At 42.5% G+C, this 19,362-nt stretch overlaps 1 protein-coding gene across 1 annotated transcript in view; it reads left to right on the top strand.

The window, feature by feature from the left end:
• WNK3 (WNK lysine deficient protein kinase 3) overlaps nt 1–19,362 on the top strand; it is a 99,310-nt gene that overhangs the window by 67,851 nt on the left and 12,097 nt on the right. The window contains exons 18-23 of the mRNA XM_038748279.1: nt 3,590–3,821; nt 4,227–4,357; nt 6,979–7,604; nt 8,865–9,076; nt 12,768–12,869; nt 14,802–15,004. Coding sequence (XP_038604207.1) covers nt 3,590–3,821; nt 4,227–4,357; nt 6,979–7,604; nt 8,865–9,076; nt 12,768–12,869; nt 14,802–15,004 — 1,506 coding nt within the window. The remainder of the gene's footprint in view (nt 1–3,589; nt 3,822–4,226; nt 4,358–6,978; nt 7,605–8,864; nt 9,077–12,767; nt 12,870–14,801; nt 15,005–19,362) is intronic.

The following is a 19,362-nucleotide window of genomic DNA, read 5'->3' as shown; positions in this document are numbered from 1 at the left end:
TTCTCTTGATCATTTTTAGATAAAGTAATTGCTGTCTTCTGCTCGGACACTCTACAGCATTATTCTCTAGCTTTGGGTTGTGTCCCTAAAGATGGCATAGGGCTGTTTCAAGGGGGTCACTGAGCCCAAAACTTATTTCTAGGTATCAGAAAATTATGGACACTCCCTTCCGTTCAGGCATTAAGTTCTACTTGATATCAAAAAGGAGACAGATTGTGGACTTCTCTTTATTCCCAGTTTTTGGTTTGGAGGGATGGTGTGGGGCCTGAAAAAATGTGGGAGCTCTTGTGGGGGATGGGGTCCCAAAATGAAAAGGTTATAGGACCACTACCTCAGATGTAAGGCAATATTTCAAAATTCAGAACCCTCTTAGGGTTAGTATTTGCTGGCCCACCCTCTTTCTCCTCTTCGTGTTTGTGACTCAGACAGAATAGCTTTGGGAATAGCAACTTCCTTAGTCATTTTGTTTAATTCAGCTCTGTCCCTCCTACCTTACTTCTCTGACCTCCTACAACCAGCCAGTCCTCAGATTTGCTTCTGTAACACCCCCTACCCTCTTTACCTCAATTTCGTCTATCCCGCCGCTGACACCTCCTCCCTCTGGCCTGGAATTCCCTCCCCTTTCCTATCCAACAATCCACCACTCTTCCCACCTTCCAGAACCTCCTAAAATCACTTTTCTTCCAAGAGGCCTTCCCAGACTTAGCCCTCGTTTCCTCTGCATCACCTATGCATTGGGCTGTGTGCCCCACAGCATGTAAGTACATATCCTTATACTCTGCTCTTTCCCCTGTCTTTATTTTTATGTCTGTCTCTCCCTGTAGACTGTAAGCTCCTTGTGGGCAGGGATCATGTCTTCCAACTCTATTGTATATTCCCAAGTGCTGAATACAGCACCCAGCACACAGTCAGCTCTCTGTAAATAGTGTTGATCGGTTAATTGATCGTCTCAGTGGGAACGCCATGGATTAAGTAGGAAGAGTTGTTGCTCCTTTTTGAGCAGTAGCTTTTGACTACCACTTAGAAGCTGTCTCAGCTCCCGTGGCTGCCTGCTTCGGTGGCATTTATGCGGCTGCCCACTCTACTCTGCCTTGTCTAATTTACTGCCCCAGTATATTATGCTTAGTTACCCAAGCAGAGGCTCAGTTGGTTACAGGGGTGAGAAAGGGGGCCCAGGACTGTTAGTAGAGGTCACACTTGAAGCTACATAAAATGTTTCTTTTAGTTATTTCCTCTACTAAGTGAAATACCAGTCTTCTCCCAGGTTTTACACTCCTCATACTTTTCTTTAAGTACTGTTTTCCTTTTTCAAAAATAAAAATCTCCTGCCTTTTCTGCATTTACACATACTGGAGCATGCTGGATCCAGAATTGCTCATTCAAGCTGACACAGACTGAGGGAGAGGAACTCACTCTCCCACCATCAAGTTGTTCCATTTATTGAGCACCTGCAACTCCCCGTAGAAAGGGGGGTGGTCGGGTGATGATGCCTGAAGACCGAAATATTCCAGTAGGTGGGCTGGCATTTCAGGGTAAGAATAGGGGAGAGCTAGCCTCATTTTCGTCACGTCCCCTCTCACTCCTCCCAGGGCAAGACAGGGGGCCATACTTTCTACTCCTGCCAGAACAAGGTGGAAGGATTCAGAAGGGCTAGGGCTTGAAAGATTGAATGCTGGAGAATAGCTCGGGAGGAGTTGGCCCCTGGAGAGGGGTTGTATTTGCGAAGAAGGAGCAGAAGCAAGTGTGAAAGTAATGATTGTAGTGGAAACAGGAGCATGGATTGGGAAAGGGGATGCCGGTGATGGTCACCCATCAGGACCATTTGAGTCGCACACTTGACACTCTGCCTGCTTCCTCTAGTTACATGCCCCGCTGAGCCAAAGCCTTATTGAAGACACATCTCTCCCAAGAGCCCTTTCCTGATTAATCCTTCATTTCCTCTCTTCCCACTCCCTTCTGTGCCACCCTGACTTGCTCCTTTTATTCAACACCCACGCCCCACTGCACTTATGTACATATCTGTAATATATTTATATAAATGTCTGTCTCCCCCTCTCGACTGTATGCTTGTTGTGGGCAGGGAATGTCTCTGTTCTGTTGTTGTGTTGTACTCTCCCAAGTGCTTAGTTCAGTGCCCTGAACACAGTAAGTGCTCAATAAATAGGATTGATTCCCCAGTCGTATCCTTGTAATACTTCCTCTTCCTTTCACGGCTGGAGAAACAGTTCCTGTCCCTAGCCCCGCCTGCCCTGCCACTTTTCTCTTCATGTTGGAGTCCTCTTTTCGCCTCAGTTACCTCTTCTTCCTCTCTGCTCCTTGCCCACTGCTTCCATAGGTGTAAGAGTGAACAGTCACTTAAGCGGTATATAGGCCTCTTCCTCTTCCTTTCCTCTCTTCATTCCCCCTCTTCCTCCACTCCGCCCTCTCAGTGCCTGAGCCAGGGATTCCCGGGAACCATCTCCAAGCTAAGCAGAGATGGAGACATAGATGACAATATCTTGTGTGAATCAGTACTAGTTACTAGTTCATATATACAAAGTCTAAATCTGCTTCAGTAATAATAATGGTAATTGTGGTATTTAAGCACATTCATTCAATAGTATTTATTGAGTGCTTACTGTATGTAAAGCCCTGTACTAAATGCTTGGGAGCATACAATATAACAACAAACAGGCACATATTATATGCCAAGCATTGGTGTAGATAGCAAGAGAAGCAGACCTGATTAAATCTCTATCCCGAGTAGGGTGCACGGTCGAAGAATCAAATCAGTCCAAATTTAAGAGCCTGACTATATTTGGGTTGCTTTGCTTTTCTCATACAAACCTGAGTGTCCTACCCCTTGTTCTGGGGTCGGAGGGAGGGGGCTCTTAAATATAGTGGTGTTGTGTAACCAATTTTTGAGGCACTTCATGTTTTAAGATGCATACTAAAATCTCTCTACATATGGTGTACAAGTTTGAGCGCATTTTCCGAAGTAAAAGAGAGTGAAAATTGCTGACTCTTCTGGGATTTTACCTAAGCTGGTGCTTGGTTTGTTTTTATTTTAAAATTGAAAAACAGAAATGAATTGTTGAACAATTCAAACTTTTCCAGGTAATGTCTCTCAAAAAACTCCTATCCATTTCTACTTATTTCCTTTTTTTTTTTTTTTGGTATTTCCGTGATTTTTGTCAATGAAGTAATAGCTTAGTGACTGAAAAAAGAGCTTTATATGTGCTCATTGAATTAGGTTGTTTGTCACTTATCCCTCCTAAGGGCTAATGTTTTCTTTTCAGAGGTAGAAAGGTGGTTAAGAAAAAACATAGTTATATTCGTGTTTTGTCTTTAGGATTGTTTTTGTGACACTTGAAGTCTACATGAGGTAATGCCACGAAGAGCATCATTTTGAAGTTAAGCCCCTAGTACGAGATTGGGCCCTCATCTTCACTAAAGGCAGCCTTTTATTAGAGCTGACGGTCGAGTGGACGTTGCAGGCCACCAACTATAGTGGTTAAAGAAAGTTGTCTGCATATGGAGTGTTGCTATTTTTAAGTTAGCTTCCATTCTACATAAGTTTTACCCCTTCTGTTTTTCTTGTCTCCATCAGGAGACGTGCCCAGCTGCTTCACTTCCAGGGGATCCTGAGGCTTATCCTGCCACAGTGTCGAGCGGTGGAGCCGTTCATCTGCAGACAGGAGGTGGATATTTTGGCCTAAGCTTTACTTGTCCTAGTCTCAAAAATCCTATTAGCAAGAAATCCTGGACTCGCAAATTAAAAAGCTGGGCATACAGGCTACGGCAGTCAACCAGCTTTTTCAAGAGATCAAAAGTCCGTCAAGGTAGTGTGCTTACAGTCAGGGACATAGAATAGGTAACATCCTTTTAATTTATTTATGTATATTTGATTTCTTTCATACACAAATCTTACCACTTTTTTACACTTAGCCCATGTATGTGAAATATCCCATTAATGCCATTGCCATTTTATTTTTATCTTTTGTAACTGATTTCTTTTCCAGTTCTTTCATTTCATGTAGAAGCTAGGCTGTGGGTTAAATCTTGAAATGTCTATTACAGAATTAGGGCCTAATGCAATGTTGCTTATTACGCTAATGCTTTTAAACTGTAGCAGGAGTTAAGCTTTTTTTTTTTTTCTTTTTCTACTTTAAAAAAGCTTTTTTTTTAAGATTTAATTTTGACCAGCACATTGTTTTTGTGTTTTATAATTTGGACAAAACTTGCAGGCGAGACAGAAGACATGAGGTCAGAAATTGCTCCCGAACCAATTCCTCCAGCAGGGCAATCAGCAGCTGAGAATAGGATTATGAATAGATGTAAAACAATGACTGGATCGTTTCAGCGGGGCCGATTTCAGGTTTGTATTTTAGGCAGCACACGCTTAAACGAGTGTATAAAAGAGAACAGTTTTCATGATTTGGATCTTCAAGTAATTCTTCAAGGCTGGTTGTTTTTCCCATTTAAATGGATTTTACAACTTGGCACCTTAGCAAAGATAAAGGAGTTGCTGGTCGGGGCAGTCTGGACAATAGTGGCAGAAGGTATCTCGTAACTATTGTGCTTAGTTTGTGCTTGGCACATGGGCACTCAGTAAATACTATCGATTGAATGAGAGGGAGACTAGGTACAGCTGGCATCCCTTTCTTCCCTAACGCTGAGGTTATTATTATTATTTTTAAAAATAAACCCTTTGAACACCTCCCATGCCTTCCATTGCTTCACCAACAGAAAGGAGAAAAAGTTGCCTGATCTCTGCTTGAGAAGGGAAAGTAATATCTTTATTTTATGCAGGAGAAAAGTTAGAGAGGTTTGGGATGGTGATAATGGGAGTTGAAAATGGGGTAAAAAGAGAGAGTTGGGCAGAGGGAAAATGAAGTTTGGGATGAAGCTTGTGCCTAAAATAGCCTCTCTGCCTCCACCATCAAACACAAAGAGCTGTTCAGAGCTTTGTCACTCTGCCATAATCTCCTCAAAACACTTTCAAAACTGTGAGGACAGGATCTAACTCTCCTTGAGAAACATTCCCCTTAACCCCAAAACCCATCAAAACTCCAGTGCCTGCCTTTATCAGACAGGTTTTGATTAGGCAGAGTGAGGTCTATATTAATGGTGCCAGGGGCCCAGAACAGTTCATTTGGGTGGTTCCTTAGAGGTGGACTAACTTGAAATTGTTCTTAAGAAGTTCTAGTAAGAGAATTGAGAGCTGGGGTGAATGAGAATTGTTTGAAGAGTGGAAATTCCTTTGTTTCTGCCTCACTGATCTCCTGTCTCTAGCTTCAAGCAGCAACAAGGCTCAGAACTCCTAGGGTAAGAAAGGAATTCCCATGAGACACTCAGGCCAGCAGAATGCTCACAAGCACCAGCTCACCCGGATTGTCACAACTGTACATGTTTTGACTGCTTTTTTTATGGTATTTGTTAAGCACTTACAATGAAACCCTGATCAATCAATCAGTCGTATTTATTGAGCGCTTACTGTGTGCAGAGCACTGTACTAAGCGCTTGGGAAGTACAGGTTGGCAACATATAGAGACGGTCCCTACCCAACAGTGGGCTCACAGTCTAGAAGGGGGAGACAGAGAACAAAACAAAACATATTAACAAAATAAAATCAATCAATCAGTCGTATTTATTGAGCGCTTACTGTGTGCAGAGCACTGTACCAAGCGCTTGGGAAGTACAGGTTGGCAACATAGACGGTCCCTACCCAACAGTGGGCTCACAGTCTAGAAGGGGGAGACAGAGAACAAAACATATTAACAAAATAAAATAAATAGAATAGATATGTACAAGTAAAATAAATAGAGTAATAAATACGTACAAACATGTATACATATATACAGGTGCTGTGGGGAAGGGAAGGAGGTAAGGCGGGGGGCGGGGGGGATGGAGAGGGGGTGGAGGGGCACCCTCACCGTCTGGCTGAAGGGGAAACCAAAAACAGGTCAGTTCGGTTAAAGAGACAGTCGGACAAGTTGAATTTCATGTTTTTACGCATCGCTGCTAAAGAGTGATGCCCGGAAAAGATCTAAGGAGATCTAAGAGATCTGATCTAAGTAGGAGGGAGAACAGGTATTGAATCCCCATTTTACAGTTGAAACTGAAGCACAGGGAAGTCAAGTGACCTGCCCAGGGACACTCAGCAAACAATTGGCAGAGCCAGGAGTAGAACCCAGGTCCTCTGACCCAGGGCTGTGCTCTTTCCACTAGTCTATGCTGCTTCTCCTCTCCTGAAAACCCTCCGCTGGTTCCCTGTGTCCCTCTGCATCAAATAAAACATCCTCACAATTGACTTGTAGGCTCTCTACCAACTCATCCCACCTTCCATATCTGCTCATTTCACCCACTTCTCCCCAACCCACTTTCTTGTTCTTCCCAAGCCAGCCTCTTAGCTGTACCTCACTCTCAACAATCACACCTCTGTCCCCTCACTCACACTCTTCCCCAGCTTTGAACTCCCTTCCTCCCCCCCAATTCCCCACCAAATCTGACAGACCATAGCCCTTCCACCATTCAAAGTTCTCTGGAAACTTCACCTCCTTCAACATGCCTTCCTAGAGTTCCATCAGCCACCACTAGCATTTATATACTTATTTACACCCCCTTACCTATGTCCTCTGGCCTGGAAATCCCTACTCATTCATATAGACTCTTCCCCCCCTTCAATACTTTATTAAAATCACTTCAGTTTCTCCATAAATATCAACGTTTTTGCAGGGGTTGGCGGTCCGGGGAGGGTCTTTTATCCAGCCCACTAAAGATGTAGAGCCCAGAATAGTTCCACTAAACTTAATCTGAGTCAGCAGGGTGATAGCCTCTTTTTTCACTTCCACAATTTAGCAAGGACATCAGTTGTAATTTGTTGCACATTTTAGCCCGTCACAGCAGAAAATCAGGGTGTCTGGTAGATTCACGTTGAAATTCTTTATCAGCTTGAGAGCCATCTCCAGCTAGTCCTACCTCTGTTTTGTGTCCCAGGTGATTACAGTGCCTCAGCAGCAGTCAGAAAAAGTGACTTCCTGTGCAATCGAAAATACACCAACGGTTGAACAGAGTACAGGCAGTTCCAGTGAAGACGTCGTAGGGATAACTGGAATGGAAAAGCCTCAGTCGATGGCGGAAATGGAGCCGGTGGTTAACAATCCGCAAGTGGTTGGTTCTTCTCAAATGTTAAGGTCCCTTTCAGAATCTCAAAAGGAAGGCGGAGGAACTCCTAAACAAGGCGAAACACTGATATCTGCCAGCGTGGCATGTGAGACAGACACATCCTCAGTTACCCCTGAAAAGGAGCTGGAAGAAACCTCGACGACAGAAAGTGTCACACGGTTGGCAGAGGAGCCGTGGCCTGCGGAAGGGAAGGGAGCATCAGTTCGGAAACAGCCAAGCTCCGATAGTGAATTGTCTGCTCCCCTCGGTGACTGTGATGAATCCGTAGAGAATGCTGTTCAAGAGCAAGAACAAGGCATATCGCCCCATGAAGATGCAGGCTACGTTCAAGCACAGAGCTCCCTGTTCTACTCACCCTCATCTCCGATGAGTAGTGATGATGAGTCCGAGATCGAGGATGAGGATTTGAAAGTGGAGCTTCAGCGACTACGTGAAAAGTAAGAAATGTTTAGTCAAAATTACGTTTTGCTTGGCATAGCAGAACTCAGCATTTGATAGGCGTGAAATAATGCCTTCAGGATATTGGTGCGGAGGGGTGCTGATAGCTATAAAATCATCATCTAGAGTTTATTCAAGTATTAAGGAAGGTTCAGTTGAAATTGTGTGTGTGATTCTGTTGCCCCCTGTGAAAAAATGCTTTAACAGTTGAATAGGATGGGTGGGGATGTAATTGTAGCACCTGTTATTTAACCATCAGCTCTTTCTCACCTCTCGCTCATCTTAGTTTTCAATTCTTACCCTGTAAGGTTTTTATTGTATTTATAGCCCTTTCTATTGCAAGATTTCCCTCCTTGGATTTCTGTTTGATTACCTAGAGCCCAGGCTAGAGCATCCTGGGGCATATTTCATGTCAGACAGTCTCAGAGACTGATGTGCTATAAAAACTATGGTCTCAGAGAATGACTTTCCCCCACCGCCCCATTGACTGACGTCATTGTCAATTAAGAACTACTGGTTTCCCGAGGAGTCATAGTGCAACCATTTCGCTGCAACTTTCTCTTTTAGATCGACAGACAATTTGTAATTTACAGAACTAGAATAGCTTTTGGTGTTTATTGACTTCACTTTATCTGAAATCCCGTAAGGTCTTTTACAAAATATTAGCATCAGGAAAAGAGGATTTAACCTAAACCCTTTATCGCACTAAAATATTGACCTGTTTCATTTTTTCCTTTAAAGAAAAAATAGGACATCCAGAGCCTGTTGGTGAGAAGTCTATGAGTATAAATCTACAGTATTTAGAAAATGGAAGTTAAAGCTTTCATAGGAACTTTCTCTTTTTTTCAATTATTTCCTCTTAGTGAGGTCTTGAATCATAAGATTATAGTTTATATTTGCAACCTCAGCACTCCATAGTTTTTACTAACAGATAAAATGTCCTTGTACTTAGCCTTGAGACTTGTGATTTTATGGGGGTATGTGAAGGCATGGATATGTTATTTTTAACCTTGGAAATGAGTTCTTTTAAGGAAGAAAAATCGCAAACACACTCTGCTCATTTTTTGTGTGTGTTAACCTTTAAGGGTACCAGGCTTTGGACATCAAAGCTTTTCAACCGAGCCAGAAGCAAAGAAGTCGAGCCAAATTTGATGTTAATGACCGAAATGTTCCATTTGAGTTTCATTGCACATTCCTATTTTTCCTTGCCCGTAGTATTCCATTGCTAAGACAGTGATTCCCACCTATCTTTTGTTCAGACATATTAAAGAGGTAATGAATCTTCAAGCTCAACAAAACAAAGAACTGCATGACCTTTATGAACGCCTTCGATCCGTTAAAGATGGCAAAATGGAATCATCCGAACTTTCTCTGCAACCTGCATCACCGCGACGTCCAAGGTCTTTTAAAAACAAACTGCGCAGCCGACCTCAGTCTCTCTCCCATGTGGACAATGGCCTAGTTGCTACAGGTAGAAAATGGGTGGTGGCGGGATGGAGTTTTTTGGTTACATTTTTGCAAATTGACCTCTCTCTTTAGCAAGGTAGTACACATGAATGACGTCTTTAGGTACCTGGATTTAGCACATATTTTTATTTTAAAAAAATACATGTAAGCTAAAAAAACAATCATCGTCAGTGATATTTTAGTGCCTACTGAATGTGAAGAACTGTACTAAGATGGTCCTTAGAAAACAACAGAAACTAAGTCCCAAAGTCAATGCTCTCCAGAATCTGAAATATCTAATAGGATGGGCAGACTATGGGAACAAGAAGAGCAGGGATAGAACAGTAATACAAATGTAATCAGGAAGAAATAGCTGAATAAATCATTTGACTATATAAATACTTTTACATAGGTGTAGAGGCTAGGAATTGACTACATACTTTCTAACAACCTACTGCATAAGGAAGATATTCAGGGGCTTTGTAAGGAGCTAGCAGTCCAAACTCAGCCATTAGAGACATTATGAACTTGGGAGGGCAGAGAATTGAGAAAAAGGGAAGAAAAGTATATTATCTTGAAGAAAATTAGTATGTATTAAATATATTATAAAATGGTGTATGTAGCCAATATAAATTTGTAGCTACAGTTTCCTAGCGGCATGGTATTTCAGTTGATAGCTTCAAGGATACAAGTTAGTCTTCAATTAATGGCAGTCATGCCATTTTGCAATTAGACTAAATTAAAATAGGCAAAAAGCTTGTGCCTCTAATTTGACCTGATTTTTCTTTTTCAGAGTAGAAAATCAGCTACCAAAAGATTGTCAGTTTGGATCGGCCGAGTAGTAGTAGCTGCAAATGGCTGAGATGTCAGTTTTAAATAGTCATGCCTTTCTTAATTCCTGTATTGTTTCTTTGTGATGAGCTGGGGGGAAAGTCAAATATTTTCTTACCAGAACGGCCAGACATTTAAAGCGGTCGCTACTGCTGTTGCCGGGGTGAGCGGTCATTGAGTGGGGAGTAGAGGGGGTGGTGGATGAGGGGAATGAGCACATATTGCATGGAGGGTCCGGGTGGTGCAGAGGGGATGCATTAAAAATCCATTGGCAATCCCAGGATTGCAGGGCTAGACAAAGGTTATTTACAGCTTGAGGAAAATAGGGATAAGGTTGGAAGCAATACCAAATTTTAAAACATCAAGGATGAAACAATTGAACAAATAATTGGGAATGCAGAAATAAATATATAAATAACACATTATATAAAAGTAAGCTTTATGTCTTACCCTCTGACCTCTCTGACAAGAAGCAGCGTGGCTTAGTGGAAAGAGCACGGGCTTCGGAGTCGGAGGTCGTGGGTTCTAATTCCGGCTTGGCCATTTGTTGACCTTGGGCAGGTCACTTCACTTCTCTGGGCCTCAGTTCCCTCATCTGTAAAATGGAGATTGACTGGGAGTCCCACGTGGGACAACCTGATTATCTTGTATCTACCCCAGCGCTTAGAACAGTGCTTGGCACATAGTAAGTGCTTAACAAATGCCATTATTATTATTATTTAGCTTCCAGGAAGTTAACCACTGTTGGTTTTTATTCATTCATTCATTCATTCGTATTTACTGAGCGCTTACTGTGTGCAGGGCACTGTTCTAAGCACTTGGGAAGTACAAGTTGGTAACATATAGAACAGTGCCAGCGCTTAGAACAGTGCTTTGCACATAGTAAGCGCTTAATAAATGCCATTATTATATAGAGACAGTCCCTACCCAATAGCGGGCTTTTAATCTATATTAAACTGTGCTCTCTTTCCCTCAGTAAAACTCTTACTTTACCAGAAGCATAAACTGGAGAGGAGAGGGCTGAATTTCCAGGACACTGCTAGTAGAGAGGGCTGTGCTCCCTGGCTCACTTAGCCATCTGGACACACATATTTATCCGAAAAACAGCCTGGAAGCTTTTGTAGCTCACAGTCCTTTGGATATTTACAGAGAAAATCTGTGATTAAACTTGGGTGGGCACATACTTTTAGAGATCTGTGGCTACTAGTGGGTAGCCCTTGTTGCTAGTAGTCAGTATTCCATTGCAAAACCAAGGCAATATACTAGTTCTGTCAGTGTTTCCATTCTGCCTTTTTGGATAGAAAATGATGGCAAAATTAGGGAATATTCTTCTGACACCATTCATTCATTCATTCAATCATATTTATTGAGTGCTTAGTGTGTGCAGAACACTGTACTAAGCGCTTGGGAAGTACAAGTTGGCAACATATAGAGATGGTCCCTACCCAACAGTGGGCTCACACATCTTTCTAGTGCTTAACAAATACCAATATTATTATTATTATTATTATTAATAATAATAATAATAATAATAACAATAAAAGAAAGTGTGATGGCTACAGGGTCAATATGGCATCACAGGTTTTCTTAGAAAAGCAGCATGGTGTAGTGGATAGACCCCAAGCCTGGGGGTCAGGAGGTCATGGGTTCTAATCCTGGCTCCACCACTTGTCTGCTATGTGACCTTGGGCAAGTCATTTCACTTCTCTGGGCCTCAGTTCCCTCATCTGTAGAATGGGGATTGAGACTGTGAGCCCCATGTGGGACAGGGACTGTGTCCAACCCGATATGTTCATATCCATCCCGGCACTTAGTACAGTGCCTGGCACATAGTAAGTGCTTAATACTATTATTATTATTATTATTATTACTGTTATCGTCATCATATGTGAGGTTCTACAAGAATGCTAACCCTTCCACTACAGGAAAACTGAATGTACAATTCTATAAAATTGATGGCTATGAAAAATTCCACTATCCCCTTGGAGAATTGTGCTAGTACAATATATACTGTTTAGGTCAAAATCCTGTTTTCAGGGGAAAGGTGTATTTTTCTTCAGAAATGCAAAATTCCGATCTGAATGAAAGCTGTAGTAACGAGTTGAACTCTCTCTAGACACTAGGTAGTGCTTCATTCAGTGAGGTGAATCCTCTTTCTTCTGACTTCGGGGAGTGCCAATAACTAGAACTGCAGTAGTTCAACCGAGGTTCACTTTCTAGGTGATCACTATAAGCATAAGCACCTATGATGCCCCCCAGCCCCAAGTTCCCCACTGAGGCAAGCTGTGAGGCTACATAGAAGAGTAGAGACTCCTATTTCCTTCTCCAAAGCGGTAGGAGTGCAACCCCACTCCTTTACTCTTAACCTCCTTCCCAAATCATGCATCTCAGCGAATGTCTACCAACTCTGTTATACTGCACTCTCCCAAGCACTTAGTACAGTGCCCTGCACACAGTAAGCATTCAGTAAATACCATAGTGCTTGACATTGTAGGCTTGCTCTTCTCTATTTTCATGTAGGGATTGGAGAGGGATAGAGAGGAAGGCATTCTCCCACTCCCACGTAAACCTATTAAAGAACGTGATTGCAAGCATAGACTCGTCCTTGAACAATTGGGTTCAGTGTACTGTACACGGATTCAGTTGTCTGGCTGGTTGCAAAATTCCAGTGTGGGTGGATTTATGTGCTATTAAATGTGGGTCAGAAGCCTCAACAGGATTTTCCCTTTACCTCATGCGTATATTTATTACCTTTCAGATTTTTTTTTTAAGATCATGTTTCCTTTTGGTTTTTGGATCATTTCACCCATCTCCAAAAAGTTTTAATCATTTTTTTGACTTTTCTCACTCTTTCCACCCTCTTCCTTTTGACCCTTACTCTTCAGAGTGTTGTTGTACCACCACCGCAGCATCCGTGATTGACTACCAGCTGAGTATTCAAGCTCACCTTCTGCACCAGAGCTGTACCCAGGAGGAGTCCAGCCAAGGTATGTTTCCTTTGTCACACAGAATGGTCTACATGAATAGCTTTCCGAACCCCCCCCCCCCCGCTAAAAAATCTTCACTTATTGACGATGAAATGACTGGATTTGACGCAACACGACTTTAGGGAAAACCGACGGCATCAGCACACTCCTGTCAAGGTGCTTCTCATCAGCAGATACCTTTCCCCCTAGGCTCCTGCCCTCTTTCCCCTCTCTCTGTGATACTGTTACAGTCCTAAAGAGGAGAAACCCTGAATCCTTCAGGCTACCCAGCTTTCTTTCCCTGGTCTCTACTTGGAGTAGAGAGAGTTGGGTGAATGAGCTTTGTGAGGTAGTATGCAGAAATGTTTTCTCTCTCCTACTTTTAACTTGAGCTTTCCTTTAAAAATTCTATTCAAAATACCTGGTCTGGGCCCAGGAGTCCCTTTCTCTAGTCCCCACTTCCGCTTCTCTCCCTGTCAGTATTCCTGATATTGCTCCAGATCCCTACCCTTGTTCCTTCTCCCTCCAATAGCTGGACTGTTTCTCCAGGTCCTGTCGCTCCTCTTTCCCCCAGATGTCCTGTTAGGTCCAGTCTCTCGGGCCCTTGGCTGTTTTTGTTTTATTTATTGACTGGAACCTGTTCAGGGCTTAATAATAATAATAATAATGGCATTTATTAAGCACTTACTATGTGCAAAGCACTGTTCTAAGCGCTGGGGAGGTTACAAGGTGATCAGGTTGTCCCACGGGGGGCTCACAGTCTTCATCCCCATTTTACAGATGAGGTAACGGAGGCACAGAGAAGTGAAGTGACTTGCCCAAAGTCCCACAGCTGACAATTGGTGGAGCCGGAACTTGAACCCATGACCTCTGACTCCAAAGACTGTGCTCTTTCCACTGAGCCACGCTGCTTCTCAATAATATTTGTTAAGCGCTTACTATGGGCGAAGCACTGTTCTAAGCGCTGGGGAGGCTACAAGGTGATCGGGTTGTCCCATGGGGGGGGGCTCACAGTTTTAATCCCCATTTTGCAGATGAGGTAACTGAGGCACAGAGAATCAATCAATCAATCGTATTTATTGAGCGCTTACTGTGTGCAGAGCACTGTACTAAGCACTTGGGAAGTACAAGTTGGCAACATATAGAGACGGTCCCTACCCAACAGTGGGCTCACAGTCTAGAAGAGAAGTTAAGTGACCTTCCCAAAGTCACACAGCTGACAGCTGGCGGAGCCGGGTTTTGAACCCATGACCTCTGACTCCAAAGCCCGGGCTCTTTCCACTGAGCCACGCTGCTTACTATGTGCCAAGCCCTGGTCTAAGCACCAGGGTAGATACAAGAAATCAGGTTGGATACGGTCCCTGTCTCACATGGGTCTCATAGACTAAGTAGGAGGGAGGGGGATTTAATCCCCATTTTCTAGTCTGAGGCCCAGAGAAGTTGTGACTTGCCCGAGATCACAGGGCAGACAAGTGGTGGAGTCAGGATTAGAACCCAGATCCTCTGATTCCCAGGGGAGAGGCTACCTGGAGTCCCAGGGATGCTGACTGGAAGCAGCCATAGTCGAGTCAGGGAAAGATGAGGGTGGGCCAGGGAGGAGCTAATTTAAAGGGTCCTCTGGCTTTGTTTAACTTTTCTTTGGACTCTTTCACTACTACTTGCCCTTGAAAAGCTATAATATGTACTCTTAATTTGTACCCATTTATTCATTCATTGATTCAGTCGTATTTATTGAGCACTTACTGTGTGCAGAGCACTAAGCGCTTGGGAAGTACAAGTTGGCAACGTATAGAGACGGTCCCTACCCAACAACGGGCTCACAGTCTGGAACGGGGAGACGGACGACAAAACAAAACATGTGGTCAGGTGTCAAGTCATCAGAAGAAATAGAAATAAAGCTAGATGCAGATCATTAACAAAATTCTTTTCTTTTTCCCCTGACTTCGGTCACAGATCCACTGTGCATCATGAGCAATGCAGCTTCTTGTCAGCAGTCTCCAGCTAGCAAGAAAGGGATGTTCACGGATGATTTGCACAAACTGGTGGATGATTGGACAAAAGAGACTGTAGGAAATTCCCTTATCAAGCCAAGTCTAAATCAGCTTAAACAGAACCAACAGAAGCTAGAGACGGACAACTGGAACAAAGTCTCCGAGGTAAGGTGCCCTTCTCTGAACCAGTGAACTTTGGAATTTCTAGAGACATGATATATGGATCCAGTTCTGTTCTGTAGTCTTGATTAAGGGAAATAGGCATAGCCCAGTCATCTAAAGATCACCCATCTACCTTAGCCTGGATCTTCCCCAAGACTTTGGGCCATTTACCTCTTAGTAGGTTCCATGGAGAGAAAACAGTGAAAGAAGTTAGTTGGTGAGAGAAGAAAAGCAGTTTCACATCATATTCATATTTTGTTGCAATGGATTATTTTGCCTTTGTTCAGTAGGTTCCATGGAGAGAAAACAGTGAAAGGAGTTAGTGAGAGAAGAAAAGCAGTTTCACATCATATTCATATTTAGTTGCAATGGATTATTTTGCTTGTGTTTAATAGGTTCCATGGAGAGAAAACAGTGAAAGGAGTTAATGAGAGAAGAAAAGCAGTTTCACATCATATTCATATTTGTTGCAATGGATTATTTTGCCTGTGTTCAGTAGGTTCCATGGAGAGAAAACAGTGAAAGAAGTTAGTGAGAGAAGAAAAGCAGTTTCACATCATATTCATATTTTGTTGCAATGGATTGTTTTGCCTGTGTTAAGTAGGTTCCGTGGAGAGGAAAGAGTGAAAGAAGTTAGTGAGAGAAGAAAAGCAGTTTCACATCATATTCATATTTTGTTGCAATGGATTATTTTGCCTGTGTTCAGTAGGTTCCATGGAGAGAAAACAGTGAAAGAAGTTAGTGAGAGAAGAAAAGCAGTTTCACATCATATTCATATTTTGTTGCAATGGATTATTTTGCCTGTGTTTAGTAGGTTCCATGGAGAGAAAACAGTGAAAGAAGGTAGTGAGAGAAGAAAAGCAGTTTCACATCATATTCATATTTTGTTGCAATGGATTATTTTGCCTGTGTTCAGTAGGTTCCATGGAGAGAAAACAGTGAAAGAAGGTAGTGAGAGAAGAAAAGCAGTTTCACATCATATTCATATTTGTTGCAATGGATTATTTTCCTGTGTTTAGTAGGTTCCATGGAGAGAAAACAGTGAAAGGAGTTAGTGAGAGAAGAAAAGCAGTTTCACATCATATTCATATTTTGTTGCAATGGATTATTTTGCCTGTGTAAAGTAGGTTCCATGGAGAGAAAACAGTGAAAGAAGGTAGTTAGTGAGAGAAGAAAAGCAGTTTCACATCATATTCATATTTTGTTGCAATGGATTATTTTGCCTGTGTTAAGTAGGTTCCATGGAGAGAAAACAGTGAAAGAAGTTAGTGAGAGAAGAAAAGCAGTTTCACATCATATTCATATTTTGTTGCAATGGATTATTTTGCCTGTGTTTAGTAGGTTCCATGGAGAGAAAACAGTGAAAGGAGGTAGTGAGAGAAGAAAAGCAGTTTCACATCATATTCATATTTTGTTGCAATGGATTATTTTGCCTGTGTTCAGTAGGTTCCATGGAGAGAAAACAGTGAAAGAAGGTAGTGAGAGAAGAAAAGCAGTTTCACATCATATTCATATTTTGCTGCAATGGATTATTTTGCCTGTGTTTAGTAGGTTCCATGGAGAGAAAACAGTGAAAGAAGGTAGTGAGAGAAGAAAAGCAGTTTCACATCATATTCATATTTTGTTGCAATGGATTATTTTGCCTGTGTTCAGTAGGTTCCATGGAGAGAAAACAGTGAAAGAAGGTAGTGAGAGAAGAAAAGCAGTTTCACATCATATTCATATTTGTTGCAATGGATTATTTTCCTGTGTTTAGTAGGTTCCATGGAGAGAAAACAGTGAAAGGAGTTAGTGAGAGAAGAAAAGCAGTTTCACATCATATTCATATTTTGTTGCAATGGATTATTTTGCCTGTGTAAAGTAGGTTCCATGGAGAGAAAACAGTGAAAGAAGGTAGTTAGTGAGAGAAGAAAAGCAGTTTCACATCATATTCATATTTTGTTGCAATGGATTATTTTTGCCTGTGTTAAGTAGGTTCCATGGAGAGAAAACAGTGAAAGAAGTTGAGAGAAGAAAAGCAGTTTCACATCATATTCATATTTTGTTGCAATGGATTATTTTGCCTGTGTTTAGTATAAAAAGTACTTCCTGAAATTCTTCTTAGACCAAGACTTTGAAAAGAGCCCCTGTTTTGTAGATCACAAAAATCAGTGGTATTGATTGAGTACTTATTATGTACAGAGCACTGAACTAAGCATTTGGGCAAATACAACAGAATTGGTAGATGTGACTTGCTCATGAGGAACTTCCAGTCTAAAAAGGGAGACAGACATAGTTAAGTGTACCCACTCTGTAGCTAATTATGGGTCTAGTCCTTTGTGTCAAATTGCTAGTGCATTAAAATACACAGTCATTTTTATGACTGGCACAGGTAGTGTGTTAAATCCTCTATATATTTCATTTGAGACAATATCATCATGCAAGCGCTTAGTACGGTACTCTGCGCACAGTAAGCGCTCAATAAATACGATTGAGTGAATTGTAAATCAGGAATGGGCAACCCCTTTCATGTTAGGCCAGAGTGTCACTCCAGCCCACTTGGCTCAACATATCAACCTCTGGCTACGGCTTGGGCACCTAAATTGGCCTTGCGACTTGCCTGGCGGCAATTGTGTGTTCTGTCGCTGCCACTGCAGCTTTGTACTACTCTCTTTAGTCTATCCTTAATACTAATGATGGCATTTATTAAGCGCTTACCATGTGCAAAGCACTGTTCTAAGCACTGGGGCGGTTACAAGGTGATCAGGTTGTCCCACGGGGGGAGGGGGGTTCATAATTTTAATCCCCATTTTACAGATGAGGTAACTGAGGCACAGAGAATCAACCAATCAATCGTATTTATTGAGCGCTTACTGTGTGCAGAGCAGTGTACTAAGCGCTTGGGAAGTCCAAGTTGGCAACATAGAGAGACAGTCCCTACCCAACAGTGGGCTCACAGTGTAGAAGGGGGAGACAGAGAACAAAACCAAACATACTAACAAAATAAAATGAGTAGAATAGATATGTACACATAAAATAAATAAATAAATAGAGTAATAAATATGTACAAACATACAGGTGCTGTGACTTGCCCAAAGTCACACAGCTGACAATTGGCGGAGCCAGGATTTGAACCCATGACCTCTGACTCCAAAGCCCGGGCTCTTTCCACTGAGCCATACTGCTTCTTGTAGAACATGGCGTGGAACTGGCAGGTCTTATGTTGGTGAGTTAGGTGAGAGCAGACCAAAGACTGCCCCAGTAACCAGGCCAGATTAGGCCACCCCTTGCCCCTTCATTCATTCATTCAATCGTATTTATTGAGCGCTTACTGTGTGCAGAGCACTGTACTAAGCGCTTGGGAAGTACAAGTTGGCAACATATAGAGACGGTCCCTACCCAACAGTGGGCTCACAGTCTAGAGTCTAAAGTAGTCTCCCTCGTATTTAAACCTTGAGCCCCCCATGGGACAGGGACTGTGTCTGACCTGATGATCTCATAGCTACCCCAGCACTTAGTACAGTCCTTGCACGTAGTAAGCACGTAACAACTACCACTTATTATTATACTATCATTATTAGTAGTAGTAGTAGTAGTATGCACAGTAAGCGCTCAATATATACGATTGATGATGATGATGATGATAGTATGGCACATTTGTGACGTACTAGCATCTACTGATTACTGGAACTTTAAGTCTCAATAGCCCTACAGTGCAAATGCTTGGCGGGCCACTCTATTTTTTTTCTCCCGCAGAAAGTAACACGCTCCTGAGATCATCATCATCATCATCAATCGTATTTATTGAGCGCTTACTATGTGCAGAGCACTGTACTAAGCGCTTGGGAAATACAAATTGGCAACACATAGAGACAGTCCCTACCCAACAGTGGGCTCACAGTATAAAAGGGATATGTACAAGGAGATGACCCAGGCATACTTGGTTACTTCAGATCCTTGCGTCGGCTCTGATTGGGGCCAGAGTTTTTGAGCCCAAACACTGATCTCGCACTCTGCCTTCACTTGGGTGACGGGAGCACTGACCCAGACCGTAAAGGGACTGTGACATCATCATCAATCGTATTTATTGAGCGCTTACTATGTGCAGAGCACTGTACTAAGCGCTTGGGAAGTACAAATTGGCAACATATAGAGACAGTCCCTACCCAACCGTGGGCTCATGCACAGTGAACCTGACGTAGATCGTCCCCACTTCCAGTACTGCTTGGATTGGCACAGCAGTTGAAAACTACCGATAATACCTATTCTAAACAGGTTGGAATGGCCATCAGAGAGTATCCTGCCAAATATATAGGATATAGCATACTTAGAAGCAGCGTGGCTCAGAGGAAAAGAGCACGGCCTTGGAAGTCAGAGGTCAT

Source organism: Tachyglossus aculeatus, chromosome 6 (assembly GCF_015852505.1).
Source record: "Tachyglossus aculeatus isolate mTacAcu1 chromosome 6, mTacAcu1.pri, whole genome shotgun sequence".
Classification (NCBI taxonomy): Eukaryota; Metazoa; Chordata; class Mammalia; order Monotremata; family Tachyglossidae; genus Tachyglossus; species Tachyglossus aculeatus.
The sequence above is the reverse complement of the archived record's forward strand: the minus strand, read 5'-3'. Positions and strand labels throughout refer to the sequence as shown.